Source organism: Catharus ustulatus, chromosome 1 (assembly GCF_009819885.2).
Source record: "Catharus ustulatus isolate bCatUst1 chromosome 1, bCatUst1.pri.v2, whole genome shotgun sequence".
In the NCBI taxonomy this organism is placed as follows: domain Eukaryota; kingdom Metazoa; phylum Chordata; class Aves; order Passeriformes; family Turdidae; genus Catharus; species Catharus ustulatus.
Window position 1 is genome coordinate 41,286,328 of NC_046221.1, and position 23,075 is coordinate 41,309,402.

Genomic DNA, 23,075 nt, shown 5'->3' on the forward strand with positions numbered 1-23,075 from the left:
ACAGAAACCTAGATATTCATTCACAGGACAACCTGAAAAGAGCTCATGGCAGATTCAGGTGAAGGATGATAAAAACTTATTAGTGTGTTTGCACATTTGTTAATCCTCAGGTCTGTTTCTGCTTCCAAATATATATTCAGGACTAGAGTATTCAGCGTTTCCACTAATTCCAATAAGTAATAAGCACAATAGACCCCAAAATATCAGCCTACCACTAACACAAGATACCTGTCAGAGTTAGGTAACTTTAGATTCCCCTCTTAATACATTCAACTCCATTTATAATAATGAATAACAAACAGTAAAAAGGTGAAATATTTATGCTCTATCTCAGTACCTCAAAGTACCCAATGTTAGTAGCTCTAGAAACAAAGTAAAAGAAGTCTGTCACATGGAATTATTTATTTATATTCTGATTGGACTCAAGAACTGGGTAAGCTATTTAGGAAAAAAAAAAAGTTTAGGATCGGAAAAACTAGAAGATTAAAATAATATCTAAAATCAACAACAAAGGGGGCATTCCTGGTAAATCAAAGAATAAGAGCATAAGCAAATCCCAGTTGTGCTTTCAGAGTGCTTTTGATTTGGCACTGATGATTAACAGAAGTAGTTTGAAAAGAATTCTCAGCAACATGGGTTGGGATTTCCAGTGGGGAAATCTGCAACAAAATTATAGCAACATAAGGCTACAGAATTTAAGGGGTTCCTATGGGGAATCAGGATTAAACCACGTCAAGAAAGTGTTAAGCATGATAGTCCAGAAAGAGCTCAGGAAATCCTTAAAGCTGGTGGCTGGAAGCTCTCAGGAGAGCTATCAATCGGTAATGTCCCTTACTCTTACACTGTGTTAGCTGCTCTAGGGACAATTTGCTGCTTCAGGCAGACTCCTGGCCTGATGCCACAAAACCTCTATGTTCCTGTGCCGTACCTTGGCACATAGGAGCCCCTGACCACACTGATCCTGAGATGACCCAGCAAAACACATCAGGCCTTCAGCCGATGTAGCTAATGCTGACATTCAAAACACAAAACTTCCAAATGTTTTCCTGCTCTTAACACCTTTCTTGTATCTCCTTTTCATTCTCTGTCCCACTTTTCCCAACCCTACATTACTGAAAAAACCCACAGCTCACCAGCCTGTCTTAGGTAAGGTTTCTTTATGCTGTCTTATCCTAGCAGACTCAGATTAAAATGGCAGCTAAAACCTATGACTTCAGCAACAGATAGCAATTAAAATTTGCCAGGTCTCAGAACATCTAATAAATTCATATGCTGAATTTCTTAGCAAGATAATGAGAAAGCCACCTGGACTTTCAAGTCATAGCCTCTCTCTTTCCTGTTCTTTCTTCTTTGCTTTTAGACTTCTGTCTTCTGCTGTTGTTGTAAAGCAAAGCTGGACAACAAAAAGCACAGTGAGTGCTCAGCACACTCCACCTACTAGTAAGACACATGATACCATCTTTGTGCCATATAAAACTAACCGAAAACCTCAACCACAAATCTGTCTTTGAAATAGACTTGAAGATTTTTTAAAAATTTAAATCCTCTCTGTAGCTAAGAAAAGGGAAGTAGGAGAAATTGTTACAAACTTTCTTGATACTACAAATATTTAGCTCCCTCCATATCTTCAGAAGATTCAAACGGCTCATTTTTTGCCACAGTATTCCATAGACCAGTATCTCTGTTCCCAAAATGTCAGATAATGGTTACTTCTGTATGGTGACAGTGCCACATAAGCATCATGAGCTCTCAGAGCCCTTTATTCCAATTTAAAAAAAAATTAAAAAATAAAAAAAAAACCCGCCACAGCAGATGACATGGAATCAGATGAGAGTTTTTAAATTCTTACCAAAGGCACAGCTAAAACCTGTATCTGGTGATCTACCCCTAGATTTTCTAGAATTTGTCTCACATCTTTCTTGTGCCCAGACACAGCCATCAATTTCTCCTACTTCCACAAAGATGACCTTTTGTGAATGGAAAAGTACTTTGCTGCACTCAGTGCTAGCATTAAAGGGCAGAAGACTTCCCTATCTATGAACTACTGCAAACAATACATGTAATGTTTGAAGAGCTGTTTGTGTATTGCCAGTTCTAACATTTGCTATTTACAAAGACAAAACAACTCTAGTAAATTAATTCTATCAAGATCCTTTGCACTAACCACAGGAGCACTACAGGTGCATTTGTAAAGCCAAAGGGCATAGCACTAAAACAGAATAATCCCTTGTGACATACAAAAGCAGTGTCTGATTTGCTTCTGTCATCCAAAGACATTTGCTTGTAGCCGTGTGCTACCTAAATCTAAGGTGTTAATGTACTAGCCTGACTTCAGAAATCTCAGGAGTTGCTCACCCCAGGCAAAAGACATGCATCTTTTTGGGAGGCCTAATATGCAGTGTTACACATGAAAGCTCTATTTCTAAGAGGAATAAAGCAGCACCTTACATAACATCTAAAGGAACAGATTTTCTTCCCCTTTTCTAGGCAAATTCTTCTCCTATTAGATTTGTAGGAAAAAAAATCGTGTTGATCTTCTACCAACCATCCCCCACACCTAAAGAAAACCTGCCAGAACAAAAATCCCAAACCCCTCAAACCAGCAAATCTCAGAGCCAATGCAGTACTGGACCATACCTCCCTGTTCAGATCCATTTTAAAGAGCTACAGTTTTGTGTTATTAACCTAGGGCCAAATTCAGTGTGTTCTACTCATGTTTTAACTTCAATAGCAAAGCACAAATAAATAGCATTCAGTGAGACTTCTTCTACTGGTAAGTCCTAATTATCAATGTGCAGGCTACCATACCTAGGTTTTTGTGACCCTGTCTCTCAGATAGTCTGAAGGCACCCTACCTTTGGAAAGTCTCTGATTCCAGCCAACAATTCCAGAAACATTCCTACTTCTCCAGGAAAAGTTTTCCTACTTTATCTTTCTCCTAACCACACTCCTTTGCCTTTTCCAAGCTCCATGTGACAGACTGTGGGCTAGATCACACCCTTGCATATTTGGAGCATGCTGGATGGTCCATAGCCGTAAAAACGTACCCTGTTTGTTGTGACAAGGCTTACATTTGCAGAAATGCTGGAGAGTTGCAAGCCCAGAAAACAGGTCTGTAAAATTATATGAGTTACTGCATAGAAGCTGGAAACGGAGACTATCATGTTTATGGAAGTCAGGCATATCCCTCAATGCTGACACCTGGAACCTTGCTCCACTCTGGGGAGGCCTTCCTCCTAGAGCTGTCCTGTTTTAACTGGCATGGTAGTTCTTACAATTTAGGAACAGCTCCACAGTTCAGAGATTGCTAACAACACATTACAGAGCAGAACTCAAAAGGAAGCAAGTCAGAACATCTTCAGCAGTGAGAAACACCAAGCACAGGTGCAGCAGCTCCTGATGGGTCTGGAAATGTTCAACTCACGTGCTGAAAGGAAGTCAGCTTCAGAGCAGACATGCCCAAAGGGGATGGAATAGGGACTAAGACCCTGCACTAGCAAAGAGAATCCATAGCAACCCCTTCCCACTTCTTCCTGGTGTGACTGTGCTGGGCTGCATGCCACAGAACTGGACTTCAATTTGTGGAAATGAGCAAGCAGCTCAGATTCAGCATTTAAAAGTGACAGCTCAAGGGTCTTTCTTCTGGGAAGTGCTGACCACTCGATTTTTGCTGCAGACAGTTATTTTTTCCAATGCCCAGCACCCTACACAATCTGCAGACCCCCACTCTTCCTTAGGGATTTATGTCCAACTTATCATCAGGAGCTCAGGGAAGAGACCCAATTTACTCAGAAACAACTCCGAGAAAAGCATGAACCAACTTCAGAGTTCAGCAGCTCAATGATTTTGTGTGATCCACAGAAAAAAACAACAGACTCTCAGGACTGTACAAGAAACAAACAGGGAATTTCTCATTTGAAATGGAAGTCGCCAAAACTGTCAGAATATTACACGGAAAGCAGACGCAGGAACCAATGAGCCAGCTCCTACTGATCAGTTTCAGTGAAAGTTTTGCTCTCACATAATGCTGCTCTTAATGAACAGCAGTGAACCCAAAATACTATTTGCTCATGAGTACTGTCAGAAAGCAACAAGCTAAATATACTTTTACAGTTGCAGGCTGTGGTCATGAAGCGAGAGTGCCTCAAAAAATCTACAGTGGTACAAAACATCCCAAGTTATTTGATCTGAAGCTTTTCAGACACTTTTGGAAAAAATTTTGAGTGAAAACCCTCTGTTTAAATTAATATTAAATATTAAATATTTAGATAACCTGTCAAATCCCATAAGAAATGGATGGTACAACATGGTAGCAGAATGTTTCCATTTAAAAACCAGTAGAACTCCTGCTTTATTTATTACATTACATGGGATTTTGGAGCAACTGCTACAGCAGGCTACTGTATAGAAACTTAAATGGTATTTTCAGTACAGGTAATACACTGTTTGACCTGACAGATTGGCACCTCTCATTAGAATTTTGACTCTTTTCAGCAATTTAAAGCATTGGTTCAAGAAGAGATTTTATTGATACTAATTTTCTGATTCTATATCATAATACAGCTGACGGTGAGCCTGTAATAATTTATGGCATTCTGTGAGTTTTCCACACAGTTGCAAAATAGAAACTGAAGGTGCATTTTGCTCATTAATAATAATGGTAGCGTTCAAAATTCATGCTACATCAAATATACCTGTGACAGTGATAATTCTGAGACTGGGGGTTAAGCATGACTTCCTAGCAGTTACCAACACCTCTCCTTTGAAACTGAAACACAGTGTTTATAGACATAATTCCATAAAATTGTAACTCTGGTCATAGGGTTCGAGACATCAGATTTTAAAAGGTGAGAGAATCACATGACATAAATCACTACAATTTCATGAAACAATTTTTCTTGATGAAAACTCTTCAGCTAAGTCTTGAAAGGTAGACAAGAATCCTGAGGGCAGTTAGAAAAAGCCTCTAAGATCATGAAGTCCAAGCCATTAACCATGCACCACTGTCATCTCCATCACTAACTAATATCCCCAAGTGCCATGTCTACGCATTTGCTGAACACCTTCAGGGACAATGATTCCACTATTTTCCCTGGGCAGTGTGTTCAAATGCCTGAGCACTCAGCAAAGATACTTATCCTAATATCCCATCTAAATTTCTTCTGGTGCAACTTGAAGCAGATTCCTCGTGTCCTATTGCCCATTATGTGGCCAAAGAGATTGACCCCACACTTGGCTACGATCTCCTTTCAGGTCGTTGTGGAGAACAATAAGGTTTCCCTGAGCCTCCTTTTCTCAAGGCTAAACAGCCCCACCTCCCTCTGTTGCCCCTCATAAGACTTGTGCTCCAGGCCCTTCACCAGCTTTGTTGCCCTTTTTTGGACTCCAGCTCCATTCTTTCAGCAGGCTTTGTTTGATACTTAACACATCTTCACCCTGGCTCTGCAACTGACTTTCCTCACCCAGCTCAGATTTTCATTCTGTGCCTTCCTCTTCTCAACACTGCATGCCTGGCATGACCTTCAATGCTGATCCAGGCCTCCAAGTTTTCTCTTTCCCTTGTACACCCACCAGAGTCAGGCCTCCCTTTTTCTGCTACTGAACCACCCATCAGCTTCCAGCCTGCTGATCCAGGCTCTCTCCTTGTGCAGGCTGCTGCTGAGCAGGTGGAACTGGGTCCCCACACCAGTCAGCAGAAACACCCTGGCACTGGCACACCAGTCCAGAGAGTATCCATGCAAGACCCTACTGCCAGGCCCTGTGAGCACTTATTCCCTCTACCACTGCCTCCAGAAAGCCAGTTCCCCACCACAGGAACTCGAGGTGATGTAGTGCCAAAGCTTGACACCTCAGGCACCCTCAGAGCAGTCACAAGCTCAAGGGCTGCTGGAGCATCCAGCTCCACAGTGCAACCAAACCCGTGCAATGAGAAACTAAAACGCCTTTAGTACTGCCATTTACTTGACGAGAGACAAGAACAAAGCACTGCTGAAAGAGGGGTGGGCACTCAGGGACAGACAGAAGGAGAGAGAAAAAGGCAGCTCCAAAAAGCAGCACTCATCCCTCAGGATCTGAAACCCCAGGGACTGTGGCAAAAAAATCCCAGAGAAACCTAAAGAAAGCACCTGCAGTCTGAAAACTGATGTAAAAAGGAGATTGCTTGGTGGCATCTCAAAGGGACTAGGAGATCACAGTGAGATAGCTCACATGGCTGGAGTGATGCTAAGAATGAATACAAGCACTTGAGAAAAAACGCACTGGGAAGGTGAGGAGTAGGGATGACTTGGAGCCCATGCAAAGGGCTGGCTACAAGATACACTGCTTTGCTTTGAACAAGTGACAAGTGAGTCCAGACATGGGTGAGGATCAGAGAATAGTCCAACACTGATGATTTTGTACTAGGGCACTGCTACAGACCGCCCCCTGATCAAGAGGGGAAGGAGGAGAAACCTTTGTTTGAAGGCTGAAGGAAGCTCCATGAGCTGGTAGTCCAGAGCTCTGGTCCCCTCTAGCACTCAGGATGAGAACCACCCTGATATCTGCAGATAGGGTAATGTTCTGGGCAGACACAATCCATATCTCTGGTCTGTGTTGATGGTAATTTCTTTGTGCACATGACTTCTGATTTGAGTCTTCTGGACTTCTTACAATGGGATCTAAAGGGCAGCTGTAAGATTGTGATAAAAGCTCTGAGAAGTGAGAAAGACAAAAAATAGAGTTACAAACCAGCCCTTCAGAGCAGAATTCAGCTTGATTCAGAGCTATTCTTGGTGAGGATCCCATGGAAGACTGCTGAGGAAGGGAAAGGGAAGCCTGTGAGAGCTGGGCACAGACAAAGAACAATCACCTCAAAGCATGACAGCCTATTCCTGTATGCAGGAAGTTAAACAGGCATGGTGGAAGGCCAACAGGGATGAACAGAGAGCACCTTACTCCTGAGTTCAAACATTAGAATGAAGTATGTGTGTCATTCCTGAATCAACAGTTCTGCAAGACTAAGTCAAGAACCAAGGATCTTTTCTGCTTTTTGGTTTCTTAAGACTGAAGAGTTACAGCCCCATGTTCCTGAATGCATGCATCATCTTTTTGAAATGAGACAAAGATTTGTATAAGCCACTCAAACTAGGTGTGCCTGCACAATGGCCACCACACAGCTATGTACTCATCTCTTTCTCTCCTCAGTTACTGTTGGCTGGAATTTCCAAGTGTCCTGTCAGATGACCCCAAACATATCGTTGCCTATGCAGCACAATATGGACCATGTCTTAATCAGCCAGTCCCTAAATATGAATTTCCAGTTGTACAAATTAGCACAGCCTGCTACTCATACACTGGGTTTTAGTTTTCTCCAACTGTAGCTTTCTCACAAAGATAAAGGAAATATTTTCTGCTTCCAGAACCAAATGCAAAAGTTGTTAACTCAAAGCATATCTCATTGTTCACAAATTAGCCCCAGGAAACCTATCCCAATAGGGATGTCATTAAATGCAGTTAAATTCAGTAACACTGCAGGGTCACCAGCCTGAACAAGAAAAGGCACACACCCAAGCAATATTTGCATTACAGTGTTCCCTGTCATCTCTTCCTGTCTGATCCCCGAATTTACTACAGCCACGGCACAGTGAGTGACTTTGCAATTCTCTCTCTGGGACTTCAGCTTTTCTGGACACTCAAAAGGAATGGAAAGGCATGAAACATTGATCCCAACAGCTCGGGAAAACACCATTTAATCTGAAGGAGAGAAATTTGTCTTTTCGAATGAGAAATCTGCAATTTCACCATTCATAGTATTACAAAATTGGCAAACATAAGGTTACACCAAAACCAGATCCTGCCCTCTCCTCTGCACTGCCTATGCTCTTGTTTGGGCCTTAGTTGAGCCGACCCAACCCGAGAACCCAACAGAATGCTTTTCTCCTGGATGTGTTTTCTGCCAAGTCTCTAAAACGAACAGACTCATAGGGAAATTGGATGAGCCCCACAGCTGGTCCAAGGTAAGAAGTGCAAGCAAAGCCGACAAAGGAAAGACTATAGAGAGATTCATATCTCTTTCTAACAATAAATGGAACCATAAACGAGCTCAATCCCCCTGCCACAGATTTATTCTTCCTCTTCAGTAAAGGCATGCCATAAAAGACCTTTTTGCTTTAAATGCCCTACTTGAGAGCTTTAGCCTATGAAGCTCTGTAGCTGTTATAATATAGGACATTGAAAGACAAAAGAGAGTTAATCTACTTGTTGTCCATCAGGATTTTTTTCTAGGTGTGGTTATGGTCAATCTTTAAACTTTTCTATAGAGAGTTTTTTGCTCTATATGTCAGTGATCTTTAAACAGGATGAGCCATTAGCACCTCTCAGCAGAACAATGTGAAATATCAGCGTGGAGAACGATGCAGATCAAGCGTGATGGATGTGAATAGGGTGGAGGAGCACAATTTGTTGTCTCCTGATGCTTTTGCTCTCCCTCAAACTCCTGGTTTGGAGAACACACTACCAACAACAAAATGGATCTGGGGTTTTGAGTTTGTTTTCTTGTTTTAATCTCCAGTCCTAGAGTAGACTTTTTTATTTTAAACCTCCACTCCCAGGGTAGGTTGAGAAAACATTTTAAGGGCATTGTGTCTCAAATTGTATCCTTCATGCTTCTCTACAGAGACTAAATACAAGTCAGAGGGAGACACCTTAACCACTTACCAAAAACACCCACAATCCAGTCTAGCAAAAGTCAGTCATTGCCCCAGAATTCAGAACAATCCTATCAATGGTTGTGGCATCTATTTTTTTGAAGTCTGTGGTAAAATACTTCACTATTTTTCGCTTGTTCATTTCTTGTGTAGTCTACTAGAGCCAAACACATCCCTTGTCCCAAGCCAAATGTGAAATGAAAAGCAGCCTACCATAGAGCATCCTTCCTGCAGCTCCAGGAGACATTGAAACTCCTAATATTTCAGCCAATTTCCAGTGGAATTAATAGCACATCCTCCAAGGTTTCTCAGTGAGTGGGAACATCAGAAACAAGAAACCCACATGTTCATCAGAGTTTTTGGGAGCAGAAGCCACATTCTGGCTATTACACATGTTCCACTATACCATTAAGCTTTTTGTGGTACAGCAAAAACAGGGAGCTAGTGTTTGCTGTGGCCTATGGGAAAGACTTTCTCTTCCCATGGCTGGAATAAGGAAATTGCTAGCAAGACCTAACCACAGTCAAGGAACACAAAGTAAATGTTAGAACAACTGCATGCCCATGGACGGCTGTTTTGGGCTATGAGAGGTGCTCTAAACCTACAACATTTCACCATGTGCCCACAGACACCTAAATGCTGGGATTGTACCACTGTGGCATCTCCACCCTAGCCAAAAGTCCTCAGGAGTGTTTATACCAGCCTTGCTTTTGAAGTTCAGTACCTAAACTGGCCAGGTCATCACCAAGACATTCACTGTCATGTGTTGCAATTATATGGTGAGTGGTGGTATGGAAGGGGAAAAAAAAAAACAATCACAAGTACTACTGCTTATACCGCTGAAAGCAGTCACCAGTACTCCTGGCAGGAATATACAAATTTTTCATATCTACATTCTGCTCCATTTCTTCTTTCTGCTCAGTGCCAGCATGAGCATTTCTGCTGCTGCGCGGTGAACTGAAGCAGGGAATGGATGGGACTGAAAAATAACCCCTTATTCTCTACCCTATCCCAACAGCAGACATTTCCAGAGTTTTGTTATGCACATATAATTTAAGCAGAAGAAGTAGAGAAATACCTTGTATATTTGAATCAGAGATGTACAATGCAGATTTATCTGCTATTCAGGATCATTACTGGCACAAATTTTAGAAACATAATTTTTCCTGTGAGTAAAAGTAAGACCACTCAAATGTCACAGATTTTGCCGAAACTCTTCTTCTGGATCAAAGATCTTTCCTCTCAAAACAAGAAATTTACCTGACAGTTCCTCTCAAATAATGCTGCAAAGGAGCTGCAATACAAAGGTAGCAGAGCTGAGCCCTGTCTTTGCTGAAAGAAGTAACAGAAGAGTTGGGTTAACCATAATCTTGCAATATACAACACAAAGTTAATGGAAAATAAGCTAACCAAGGTATCAGAGGGCACCAGGCAACACAAGAGAGGCTTTGTCTGTCCTATCTGGAGTAAGAGATAGGATAAAATTTACATGCTATTGTGAAAAGCCATCTTTGCATTGACATGTCCTCTGCAGTGTCAGTTTAACAGGTCTGCTTGCTCAAATCATACCTTCATCAGGGAAGGAATATAATGCTATAATATTTCTACTTGGCATGGTATGTGAGCAGAGGAAAGCAATAAAATTTCTGTTGTTGAGAATTTATCACTAAAAGAAGCCCACTCTAATATATTACCAAATTATTTTGTTTCCTAATAAAGGTTGTTTTCTTCCTCAAAGGAAGTTTGCAACTATGCCAAGCAATTTACAAAACCTACATTGCTTTGTGGACAAATGGAATTATAACTACTCCATGAAGTTTAATGATCAGTGCCCTGCCCACACCACAGAACCCTGCTCCAAGAAAACCAGAGATTATAACAGAACAGACCCCTACTGTGTCCTGCCATATAAAAATCACAGTACAGAGGAAACTTAATGTGAAGTTTCACTCTCAAACCTGCTAAAAGGATACTATTTGATGGGGCACACATTTTAGCAGTGCCTATTTCATCCACAAGAGTCCATCTACAAACTGCAGAGTTCCTACTTCAGGAGAAGAGAATATGGATTTACATGGAGCTCCTAACACAGATTTGTTAATGGACGTCCCACTCCACACATCCTTTCTTCATTTACAGACATCACTCCCCACAGAGAGAGAACTGATCTTTTTTGGGGCGGGGGTCTTTCTTTCTGTGGAGAACACTCCAGGAAGAAGGAAATCATTTTGGTTTTTGCCTGAGCTTGATGATAGAAAACAAGTGACTTTGGAAAAGCTCTAAAAACACCTGATCAGATTTGGTCTCAGACACTCAAAGAAGCCTGACAGTAAGAAGATGAAGAATATAGGTTTCTTCTCAAGCTGCAAACATCACCATTACATGAATTTAGGTATTCATTACTTTCATTTATTTTAGTGGTGTACACCAAATGCTGCTCATGCTAGGAAAACGCACCTGCTCAATTCCTTCCCCAAAAGCAAGATAGATGAAGAGCAGGCAGCTGGGGTTTAGTGCTGTTGCAGGAACCACATCATCTGAAGCCCTGTCTCATCCACATTCATCCAGAAGATTTCCAGATCATCTTTCGAGAGGCATTGGTCAAATCAGGTTGGAAATTAATCCCTTTGCTAATAAACATCAGCAAGAAAACAGTTCCCTGCTGCAGAAGGAAACTAAATAGCACACAACAGACAGAAAAATCAATTTTGCTCAGCAGTCTGGAACTGACCTAACAGTCAAAGCCTGTGTGGGAAAAGGACTCTTCCTCCAGAAACAGAGACTTCCTGCACCTGATTAACATCACTCTCAGGTGGAAGCCCTCTCCAGGCAGATAATTTCCCTGTGACTAAAGTTAGGCCTTTATTTTTATTCATCAGGATCAGAATTGCAGACTCTGATCTGCAATTTCCACCCAGCACTCCCTGTGTTTATGCAGTCCTTCAGGGCAGGCAAACCACACAGTTCTCCACCTCTCCTGTATTTCCCCTTCCTCTCCTACATTGTATCTGACTCTGAAACGAAAATGGGGGAGACTGTGGCAGGTTAGAGGAAAGCCTGCAGAGGATTCCTCCTGCCCAGATTAGGATTTAATTGTATTCCTAGTGAGTCCCTTCTGGTTGCGCTCGGTCTTTCAGATGAATGTTTCATCAATATGATTAGGATCACATCCCTCAGTCTCCTCTATTTACACAATCGGTTGTGACAGCTCAGAGTATAGTACTCCCTAAAGGAAATATTAGATACCACCCTATCTTTTTATTCAAATCATAGTTTGCACTCCACACTTTCAGGCTAATGTCATTCTCTCCTGGATTACATATCTGTGATACCCAGAAAGCACTAAAATCCTTCCAATAAGGATTAGATTAATATTTATATTAGCCACACTCACATTATTATGATCACAGCTATGAAGATCTGGGGGAAAAGGATGAGTGGGCTATAGAGCTCAGGGGGCTGGGGAATTGGGCTTGAATGTATAAAAAATGTAGGGCAGTAACAAAATAATAATAATAATAATAATAATAATAATAATAATAATAATAATAATAATAATAATAATAATAATAATAATAAATGAAAGTCATCATTTCATGGGGTGGACGGGCATGAGGGAAGTGCCGGCGGGCCCCGTCTCCCCAGCCTCATTCCCTCCACCTCCACTTTCTACGCAGAGCCGAGACCCCACACCCGTCCATCGCCGACTCCCCCGGCAGGGGTGAGGGCTCCCGATATTCCCGCTGGGAAGGGGAATTTCTGAAGAGTAGCGGTACCTCAGGAGCCATCGGGGGCCTATTCCTACCCCGGCGGTCTCCGCCTCAGAGGTGACCCTGAGCGGGGGCTGTAAAAATAACTTTTCCCGGGAAAGCCCCCTCTATTAACGCCGCGCTCCCCTCAGAGGGGAGGAGGTGGGAACAAGCGAGCAGGTGTTAAAAAGGCGGCGTTGAGGAAGTTGGGAGCGGAAATTCAGATCGAAAGTAAAACCCCATCCCGTTACTCGAAGAGACAACACACCGAGAAATATCTGCCCTTTCCTCCCCGCAGCACTGAGGTGGCCGCCCTGAGGAGGAAGGAGCCCTCTCTCCACGGAGGATCGGGCGGTGCCGTCGGAAGTTTCGGGGTCGTTTCGCTTTTCCCGCCGGGTGTGAAGCGGCGGCGATACGGTTTGGGGCGAGCAGAGAGGAATGAAGTTTCGTTGGGAAAAAAATAGCAAAGGTTTGTTCTCGTTTTGTTAACGAAAACAACACCAAAAAAACAGAGTCTTCGGTGAGGAATTGGCTCAATCCATCGGACGAACCCATCTCCCGTGCTGCTGTTGCCCCGCCGGGCACTTGCGCTGTTTAAAAAACGGGGCTACGCACCCAGAGCCCGGAACCACTGCCTCAGCTCAAAGTAAGGGAATACCCCAGGGAGATGCTAACTGGCGGGGAATGGCCCCAGGTGCGTATCCCGGCTTCACGGGGCCAGCAGGGGGAAGGAGCCGAGCCCCGAAGTCGGACAGCGCCTTTACCCCGCTGACAGCAGCGGAGGTTCAGATTCCTCCCGACCTAGAACGAAGTTTTCCCTCTTCATCGGGCAGGGCTCTCACTCCACCTCTCTCCGCAGTGGTGCAAACAACTCTTATTTATTTCTTTATTTCGCTCTGCAGCCACCGTGCCCGTCCAGTTCCTGTTTGACACCCGCACGCAGTGTCCATGCCGTCGGAAGCAGCGCGCTCCCTCCCAGCGCTTGCTGCCAGCCCGAGCTGCTGCCGCGTTTCCCGGCACACGCGGGGCCGTGGGGGCTGCGGAGGAAGGGACACTCACTCACCCTCGGGGTGTCCCCCTCCCTCCAAAGCCGCGAGAAAAAGCCCGGCGAGGCGAGGCGAGGCGAGGCGGGGCTCTCCGCCCGCAGCCCGTTGCTTGTGGCAGTAAATCACATTACGAAGCAAAGTGTAGGGGTAGTTAACTTTATCTTCTGCTAATGTAAACAAATAAAAATTATTCAGTTCCTTGATCTTTATTTAAATCTGGCGTTGTTTATCAGTGTCATCCTATGAAGATTAATTAGATACCTTTATTCACAATTTGGCGTCTGACACCCCATTTTAGGAATGCATTATAATCACAAGGTGTTAATTGGGGCCAGCTAGGCACTTACGTTTCGATTAAACAGTGTGAGGAGTTTTCACAAGTATTAAGTTATTTTTTCGCCGTGCGGTGCAAAAATATACAGCTTTTAATAACGCAGCGCGGCGGAATCGTGCTGTGTAATCGGTGCTTGCAGGGTGGCTAGGGACGGGCGGCGTGCTGCCTGGGGATGGGGGACAGCCCGGCCCGGGGCTTTTCCGGGAGGGGGTGGCCCCACTGGAAAAAAAACAAAAATAAATTAACCAAGAAAGGAATAATATACTCGGGCCCTAGACTCTTAGAAATTGCCGCAAGTCCCCACTCTGCTGCAGCTGGGGGCCCTGGGCAGAGGAGGAGCGGACAGGACAGCTGCCACTGCGCAGAGTCAGAGCTTCGTCCCGAGAAGCGAAGCGCAGATCGAAATCTCCTCGGACACCCGCCGCGCCCCGCTCCGGAGGAGAGGGAGCCCCTGCCGCTGCCCCCCGACAGCATCACCCCCACCGGGGACAGTCCCGGACGGAGCCCTGGCTTTATTTTGTTTGCAGCCTGGAATCGTTAACAGCTTAATCCCATTACTGCCTGCATATCCTCAGGAAAGGGGTCCCGCTGCCGCAGGAGCCGGGATTCAATCGCTCTGCCAGAAGCTTTCCCCTCAGATAAGCGGGCAGGGGAATTTCTTGCCTTGTTCCGGGAAGCGGAGGAGGTGAGAAGGGGGCGGCGGGCGGAGGCAGCCCCGGAGGTGGGGTGGGTTCACAATTCGCTGCCGCGCTCGCACCGCGCCTGTCGCAGAGGCAGGGATACAAGACCGTCGTCTTTTGGAGCAAGCCTGGGGCTGCCGGTTTGTGCAGATGCACGGGAGAGCCGTAGCAAAGCAAGAGCCAAAAGACTTAAATTAAAAAAAAAAAAAAAAGGAAGAAACCCACCCACAAAAGCGTCAGCATTGCAAAGGATGGTTAGATTTACAGACAACTCACAACCCGTAGGATTGTGCTCCCTCCTCCCACTTTGGGACACCCAGCAGAGGCAAAGATAAGGCATACACCCTCTTATGCCTGGCACCACTACCTTTATTAAAAACTATGTACATAGAAAAAAACAAAACAGAAACAAGTTTCTTGGGAGGGGAAAAAGTTTGTGGGCCAGTTGCTCTGGGACTGATCAGTTTAAAATGGCTGAAAGTAGAGGCATGAATGGGTCAAGTCACATCACTTCCAGTTTCATACAGGGCAGCTGAGAAAGTCACTTGACATACACATAAATAGGAGTCTCCTTTTGCAATGCTTCATATGCTAAGTTTTATTAACCAAAAAAAACCAAAAAACAACACAACTTGAACTTTAAAATACCACCAGATGTCCTTCCAACTGAACAGCTATAAGTCAACTATTTATACATTATTCCACAATATTCTATAGTGTACCTAGACAAAACACAACTGTACACTTTGTTTTGGCCACCTCAATAAAGGTTAGGCTTTTGGGATGGAGGCAGGGTTTTTTTAACGCAAGTTCTAAGCTAAAAAAATCAGATTTGGTCATTGCAATCCTGTCGTTGGCAATAAGACCTTCAAGTGAAAATCCTGCCTGGCAGGCAGGCCTTATTTTTGGCATTTTCTGCCAAAAAAGTATGCTGTAGCTGAGTAATAGTCAACTCACCCAACTGTTGTGGATAGATTGAATAAACCAGCTCAGTCTAGAGCAGAACATAGCATTTGTGCAGTTCCCTCTTATCAAACAGGGAAGAAAATGAAATTTGGGATTCCACCCCCTTACCTTGCTCAGGAGTGCATAGATTTGATCAGGCCTCAGAACCAACCCAAACTGAGCACTTCAGTGACTCCAATAAATATGCAAGATATTTAGACACTAAAGTCCTCCCTACAACCCCCTTCCTTCTAAAAAGGGGAAGGATTCTCCCATGGTTTGCTTTTTCCCTGCTTTGTTACCTGCAACAGTCAAAAAGCTTTGGCACCTTCTTTAAAATTGCACACAACTCAAGGTGGAAGGCAAGAGTCTTTTTGGCAATTGTAATGCAAAAAAACCCCAAGGCCACCCTGAAAAAAAAATTTCAGCCAATTGGAATAAAAAAGATGCTTTAAGAACTAGCATAGAACGCATAGTAGCCCATGCCTTTTGAAGTGTCTTTGTTATAGTCCTCAGGATTAATGTCCTCACATTTCATTGTCGGGGAATTTTCGTTGCTGGAAGTGCTAGGGGAAAGCCGTCTTCTCTTACAAGCACCTGTGTAGACTCCAGAATCATTTGAATCTAGAGACTTGATAGAGGGTGGAGTCTCTATCCAGGACGAGCCCATTTCTTCTTTCACCTTGTCCTTGGAAAGCTGGTCTTCAGTGAATCCCGGAGGACTTGTTCTTGAGGCCCAAGCTAGTCCTGTGGTCATTTTTCGCTGGTAAGAGCCCCTGCTCCCCCAGCCTGCCATGGATGGAAATGTCGGGTCGGGGTAGTATCCTAGAGCGTGGGACGTCTGAAGGGGGAGGGATTTAATGCCGTAAGGGAGCAAGGTGCTGTGGGAATACTCTGTCTCGTAGGAGTTCATGTCCAGTTTGTTGGCACTGGGCTGCTGCACGGGCGTCACAAACCAGCGCTGAGGAGGGCTGGTCACCTCCTCGTTCTGCTGCGGCGACAGCAGGCCATTTGTCTGAGGGACGGTTCTCTCACCGTTGTAAAACCTGGCCGGGGGCAGGTTGTTGACAAACTGCTCCTGGAAGAAGGGCTGCACACTGTATCGGGCGCTGGGTACGATCTGGTGGGATCTAGGAGAATCCGTGGGAGATGGAGTTAATCTGTCATTTTCGGAAGCTGTGTACATGCTACAACATAAAAGAGGAATACTGAGTGGTTTTTCCTTACAATTCCAGTATGACAGTTAACACAACACACAAACACGAATAAACTAAGTATTTCTCAATTAGAATAATAACTACATATAACTGGATGGCTATTTGTTTTAATCTGATTTAGTAGGGTCTTTTCCTAGACCACTGTAATATTTCTATTACTGCTACAAGCAACAGCACAAGTGAAGGTAGAAAGCGACTGTTAGGCAAGTCTTCTGCTGGCAATTTAAAGCAGCTGCCTGTTCTGGAGACACCCAATGTACTTCAGGCCAGCTGGGTTCTGCCAGCACAAGTTCCCTACTGAAATTGAGTAGCCAGCAGAAAGAGAGGTCATCTAGAAATTCAGACATTCTGACACTATTCAGACATATTAACAACAGCAAAATTGCCAGTAGAAGTAGTACTGGTGCTGAATAACTGAATTAGCGTTTAAAGAAAAACCTTCCCACAGATATTTCATGCCAGAATCACACCTCCTAGACTGACACACGTGCAAAAGAAGAGAGAGGTATACTTACGAGTCATAGTTGTCTCTGAAGCCTTTTGCGAAAGGATTATGGTCAATTTTGAGCTGTGTAATCTAAAAGCGAAAGCAGAACATATTAAGATGAGATGCTGAACACACATGTCAATTTTACTCTTCATTGCAATTTTTATACATGCATGCTTACATCAGTGTTTTGATAGGCTGTAACTGCTATGAACTGTGTTTCAGGGAAAATAAATGTTTGAGTCTTTGAGGAATCATTCAGATCTTCGACACCATCTTCAGTCACTTCCACAATGTGAAGTCGGGGTTGGTACTTGTGTAGGGACTGAAGTACTATCATCTAAAAGAAACAATGAAAGAAACAGCATCTTTAGACAAACTGCATTTGCCATTTAAAGACATTTGACAGCATGATATCTTATTCCTGTAAATTATAATCTCTTGTTTTAGAAATTGAGCAGTTTTAAATGTTATCAGGAGCTGAGTCACAGCTTGCAGCCCTGTTTCACTAAAAGCTATCAGCTACCCTCCCACTTTTTGAGCGACTCCAGAGGATCAATGTATTGGCTAAAACAAAAGAAATTCGCACTTACTATATTCCAACATTTTCAACTATTCATACGGTGAAACAAAGAAAAACTATGTGACCCAGTTCAAGGGAACGAGTCACAATTACAGTAATCTAGCAGGCTCGATGAAATGCCTTAAAAGCCCCCAAACCCCAGGACTCCCCCGCTGAGCCACACCAAGAGCCCCTCAAGCCTCCTTCCCCCTCCTTACCTGCGCGTTGTTGTTGTTAGCACCTTTATTGTTCGTTAGTTTCAGCTTCCCGAATGAAATCTCCTGCCTCATCCAGTGAGCCCCGGTGTTGGGCGACTCAGGGTGAACGTAGACCTTGTTGCCTGGAGGAGACGAGCCAGTGAAACGCCGGTCGGGCACGGAGTTTTGTTCCGCCGCCCGCAGCCCCTCGGCTCCCCGACGGCCCCCCTCCCGCACAAAGAGGCGCAAGACGACCTTAAAAGCGCAGCTCGTCCCTCGGCAGGATGCTGGGTGTGGGGAAGACCCTGCGGGGGGCGGGGTGGGGGAGAACTGGGAACCCTTTCCGAGAAACCGACCCGCGGGAAAAGGGGGTAAGGAGACCCCCGGAACCTGCACCTACCTTGCATGTTATTGTCGGCTTTGCCGCAGGTCACCCACTTGCCCCCTTGGAAACGCCAATGGTTGGGGTCCGCCAACACCACCTCCACGAAGACGTTGTAGTGGGCCGTGGGGTTGAGGCCGGTGATGTTGAAGCTCAGGAAGGGAAACATTCTCCTGGGGAAAGGAGGAAAACCACAAGGCATGGTGAGGCGAGCCGGGGGAGGGGGCGCGGGCTCCGGCGGATGCTGTGGGCGGCCGTGGAGTGCCCCGTCCGTCCCGGCACCGAAGAGACTAAGGAAACAAGCGGCGAGCCCCAGCCGATCCCCGCCTTATGCCCCAGCCGCGGTGTGTGGGGAAACTGGGGAGTCGCTTTTTGGGGAAAGCATCCCAGGGCAGCACCGACGGAGAGAGCCCGCACCTCCTTCCCGGGGCAGCGGGCAAACACCGCCCGACACGGAGCGTCCCCGGGGGTGCCACCTCCCCCCACTCCCGATCACCACACCACTTTCCTCCCTTTCCACCCCCGCCTGCGCCCACTTACCGGCCCTGCTTGGTGATGATCATCTCCGTCTGATGCCGGTGGAACTTGAGCCAGAGGGGCCGGTTGCAGAGGAAGATCTGCGCTCGCATGCCCGGGCCGGCGGCTGGCACCCCCAGCGCCCCGAGCCCGCCGCAGGAGCCCGAGGCCGGCGGGTAAGGGCCGTAGAGGGCTCCGCCGCCCGTCGCCTGCCCGTACTGGTATCCGCCGCCACCGCCGAACTGCGCCCGGCCGCCGGGCGGGCACACAGCGCCCGCGAAGCCGCCCGGGGAGAGCACGGAGCCGTACGGGTAGCGCGGCCCGCCGGGCGGCTGGTACACGGTGCCGGGCTGCGGCGCCGGCGGGTACGGGAACAGGGCGCAGGGCCCACCCAGGTCGGCGGCGGGCGGCCCGGGGGACTGCAGGTAGTAGCGCTCGGGGCTCAGGCTGTCCATGGAGTACCGGGCGGCGGCGGCCGGGGGCAGCTCCTCGTCACCGCACGGGGTGGCCTTGCGGCCGTCCGGCTTGGGGGCGGCGAAAGGCGGCTCGACAGCCTCCGTCTCGCCCAGCATGGCGGGGGCCGCCCCAAACTTCTTGGGCATCTTATCCAGGTCGAGCCGCGGCGGCGATCCTGGACCGGGCGGCCCGCGGGAGGCGCCAGCAGTGCCCGTCCCGGCTCCAGCTCCTGCGGCTCCGCCGCGCCCGCCGCTCTCCAGAGGGTAGAATGGCAGCGGCTCACCCAGCTGCATCCTCGATGGGCGGTGCGTTGGAGCTCCCACTCAATCCTGTCGACCCTAACCGATGACCGCGCAAGGCTGCGCTTCAGCGCTGCTCCGCCGAGTCAATTTATACCAGCGCGCCCGGCTCCTCGGCCCGCCGGGGAGGGGCTTGCGCCGGGCTGCCTCATCGTCGCCCTCCACCCCCGCCGGCCCATTGGCTGGGCCGCGTAACGCTAATTTAATTAGACAGCTACTAATTGGAACAAGTCACCTGTGACTTTGGTGTGTGCCCCGTCCCCTTCCATGGCCCCCCCTTCCCGCAGCCGGCTACCCGAGGGGCTCTGTCCCGCTCCATGCCCCCATGTCGCTCGCATTGTGGGGAGCTCCTCATCACCTCACGGTGGCTGCAGTGGAGGGACCGCCGGCATCCCCTCTTCCCAAATAAAAACAAAAAACAAAACAAAACCAAAAAAACCCACAAAAAAACCCCCACAACCTTTTGCTGAGGTGGCACCGTCCTACCGCTCGGGCGCGTAAGGAAAATCCCTGGCGCTGAGCGAGAGATAGGGACGAAGTGCAAAGGTTTGTGTGGGCAGCCATCAGGAAGGGAGAGCGGCGATCAACCGGGCCGCTGAGATGGGGCGGAGGACACTGGCACCCGCAACCTCTCCACCTCGCCGTTCAAACAATTCGGCTTGTGTCTCTGCTGAGTCCAACAGTATCTGTCCTCCCTCTCCGCTCCCTGAGCAGCATCCTTATCATGGGGTTAACACGTTTCACCTTATCTGTGGAAAGTGGCGGGTTCAGACCTCAATTCCAGTTTTCAGGAACCCGGCAGTCGATTTCTCAAAACCCGCGTTCCTATTCAGCATCTCCCACCGGGAAGGCAGATTTTTAATTGAGGCGGGTGCCAGATCTGTACGGGCTTTTTCTCAGCGCAAATCCCCTAGCCTTTAGCCCCAAAAGGGTAGGGAACAGCGCTTGGGAAGGGGTAGATGCCCGTGTGTTTTTGTGGAGCAGGCAGAGCCGGCGTGGATGATTTGCAGCCACAAATCCGCAGCCCCTCGCCCTCTGCCCGCCACCGGCCATCTCGCAGGGAGCGCTGCGAGCACCTGCTTCTATCTCACGGCTGAATTTTAAACCAGACCCGCTGAGCAGCCAGGATTTCGTTGCCTGACAGAAGGATCCGGCCGGGCTGGATAGCCCAGCACTGCCGCCCTCCTCGCCTCCTCGGCCCCCTGGCCCTCGCTCCCGCCGGGCCGCGCCGCACTGGGCAACTGAGATAAACGGCGAACCGTTGAGAGTGGCCGCCGAGAGCCGGGGCCGAGACGCTGCCGGAGCCCCGCCGGGATGCGCATCCTGCACAAGCCGGGCGCTGGCAGGTGCGGGCGGCGGCGCACGCCCGGTGGCGGCCGCCGAGGTCGGGGACGGGCAAGACTCAACTTCCACCCCCGGTGGGAGCCGAGAGATGGGGGAAAGGGTCGCTGCTGTGCCCACCTCAGGCTGCGGCCACACAGGCGGGAACCTGGGCTAGGCTGATCACAGCCGGCAATGAAATACCAGCCCCAGCCCTAACCACACGTTCTCTTCGGGACAATGCTTGCCTCAATTTTTTTGCGTGGATCTCGTTCGATCGAATAAGACAAAAATGTGTCGGAAAAGTCCGACGCTTCGGCACGAAGCGAACCAGTCGCTGGAGCCGCGAGGTGCGGAGTGGAGCAGGGCTCGGCCAAGCCGCCCTGCTTTGAAAGCAAAGCAAGCCGAGGAGCGTCCTGCCGGGCGCTTCCGAGGCCGATCTGCTGAGCCCCTTCCCGCGGCCGGAGAGCTCCGGAGCGGCTCCTCTCGGCGGGGCCGGCTCCAGCCGGGACTGCGCTCCGGCAGCCCGCTCCCTCGGGCTCTGCCTCTCCCGGGCTAGGGCAGGCACGGAAGGACATTTTACAGAGCTACTGTGTAGGTTTTAAGGGAGTTAATTTTACGGTCACATAGACTGAAGGGGACACATTATTTCAAACATTCCTTCGGGTGCCGCGTAAAAGCTGCTGCGGGTTTTTTTTTTTCCCTCAAAACTCAGGTAATCTCGCGTTCATCTGGGCAAGGTAGACAAGCTTTCGATGTTGTTTAGGTTTCCTGCAGATTTCACCCGAGAGGGGAGCATAAAACCTGTGGCTGTCCCGGGAGAGGGAGACCCTTCCGTTTTGGTTCAAAATACGCAAGGGGTGAAGCTCTCCCAAACGAAGGAAGGATTTAGGAATCTTTCTAAGACTTGGGGTTATTTTCAGCTCAGCTCGGGAGTACGGCAGCCTGACTTCCATCCCTGCCTCGTACTCCGCAGCTCCTGCCGAGCCGCAGCTCTGGCAGCAGTGGCGGGGGAGTCCGGGGTCGGAGTTGCTCCCACTGGAGTCCCGTCGGACCAAGGCTGCCCGGAGACCTTCGGCGGGGCTACAGGAGGGAAGCCCGGTAGCGCGGGGGCTTCTTCCCCCACTCTCTACGCTGAGGGAAGAGCTGTAATTCACCCACTCCTCCGTCCCGCAAATTAAAGCTACCACAGTCACCGTACCAAATTCTTGGCACCCAGTTTAGTCATTCCTATAGCCTGCCAATCTACCGTCCCTGGGAATAAGGAGGCAACCGGGGTGAATGCCCCCTCCGGCCCCCTACAAGTCTGCTCCGTGCTTACTCCCTGCCCCGGAGCTCTACGGGCTCTGACCAGGAACATTGCCGCAAGAAGTTGAAGGGTATTTCAGTCCTGTAGGAAACACCAGAATCTGGTGAAGCAGAAAGGAGCATGTTAGGTTTGTACATCTACCAAAATAACCTCCAAACCACACACACAAAAACAAACGAAAAAACCTCACATTTTTGAAAGAAGAAAGACCTAGGTCTTTGAAGGATTACAGATTATCTTGTTTTGTTGGGCTTTATTCAAATATATTCATGGAGTTTATTCAAATGAGGAGCATCTCTAGCTCTAAAAAAAGCAGTTCCAGAAGAGCTGAGCTCTTTTCCTGCAGCCCAAGTGATAGCAGTGGCACACTGGACTGAAATATTTAATACTTTGCTTTTGGGCTGGGATTGAGACCTTTCTTCTTTTGTCAGAGTATTGGAAAACAGCCTCTGCTTCAACATATTGCTTGGACTCATTCTTGTGACTGAAACTGTACAACAGAAGCACCCTGCTCAGGAGGGCCTAAGAAGATAAATTTGGAACAATGGAATCTATCAGGCTGTTACACACTTACATATGTGTATATGCACATATGGAAATCCACATATTACCATTTATAGCAATATATGACCTTTATCCTTATAAATATGGATCTGGATACACACACACTCTCCACTGGATCTATATGGACACTTTAAAAAAAATTTGGTTATTAGAATGACCTGTCACAATATTCCATTGCTGTATTCTTTTCCTGAAGTTCTGCTGCCACCATGGCAGAATTCACAGGTATCTTCTGAATGCTACATCTGTGTAGTTTCAGTGAGGTAATTTTTTTCTTTGTTTGATTTTGGTCAAAAACTACCTGTAAGTTTCTGGATATTCTCTTCAA

At 47.3% G+C, this 23,075-nt stretch overlaps 1 protein-coding gene across 1 annotated transcript; it reads right to left on the reverse strand.

Annotated features, from left to right (window-relative positions):
* Positions 1 to 14,927: 14,927 nt before the first annotated feature.
* EOMES (eomesodermin) lies at positions 14,928 to 19,548 on the reverse strand. Its single transcript, XM_033052166.1, has 6 exons — positions 18,824 to 19,548; positions 18,302 to 18,456; positions 17,923 to 18,044; positions 17,324 to 17,482; positions 17,171 to 17,232; positions 14,928 to 16,625 (listed from the first exon to the last, which is right to left on the reverse strand). Exons 1-6 carry the CDS (start codon positions 19,546 to 19,548, stop codon positions 15,890 to 15,892), a joined length of 1,959 nt encoding a protein of 652 aa, XP_032908057.1. The 3' UTR covers positions 14,928 to 15,889.
* Positions 19,549 to 23,075: the final 3,527 nt, after the last annotated feature.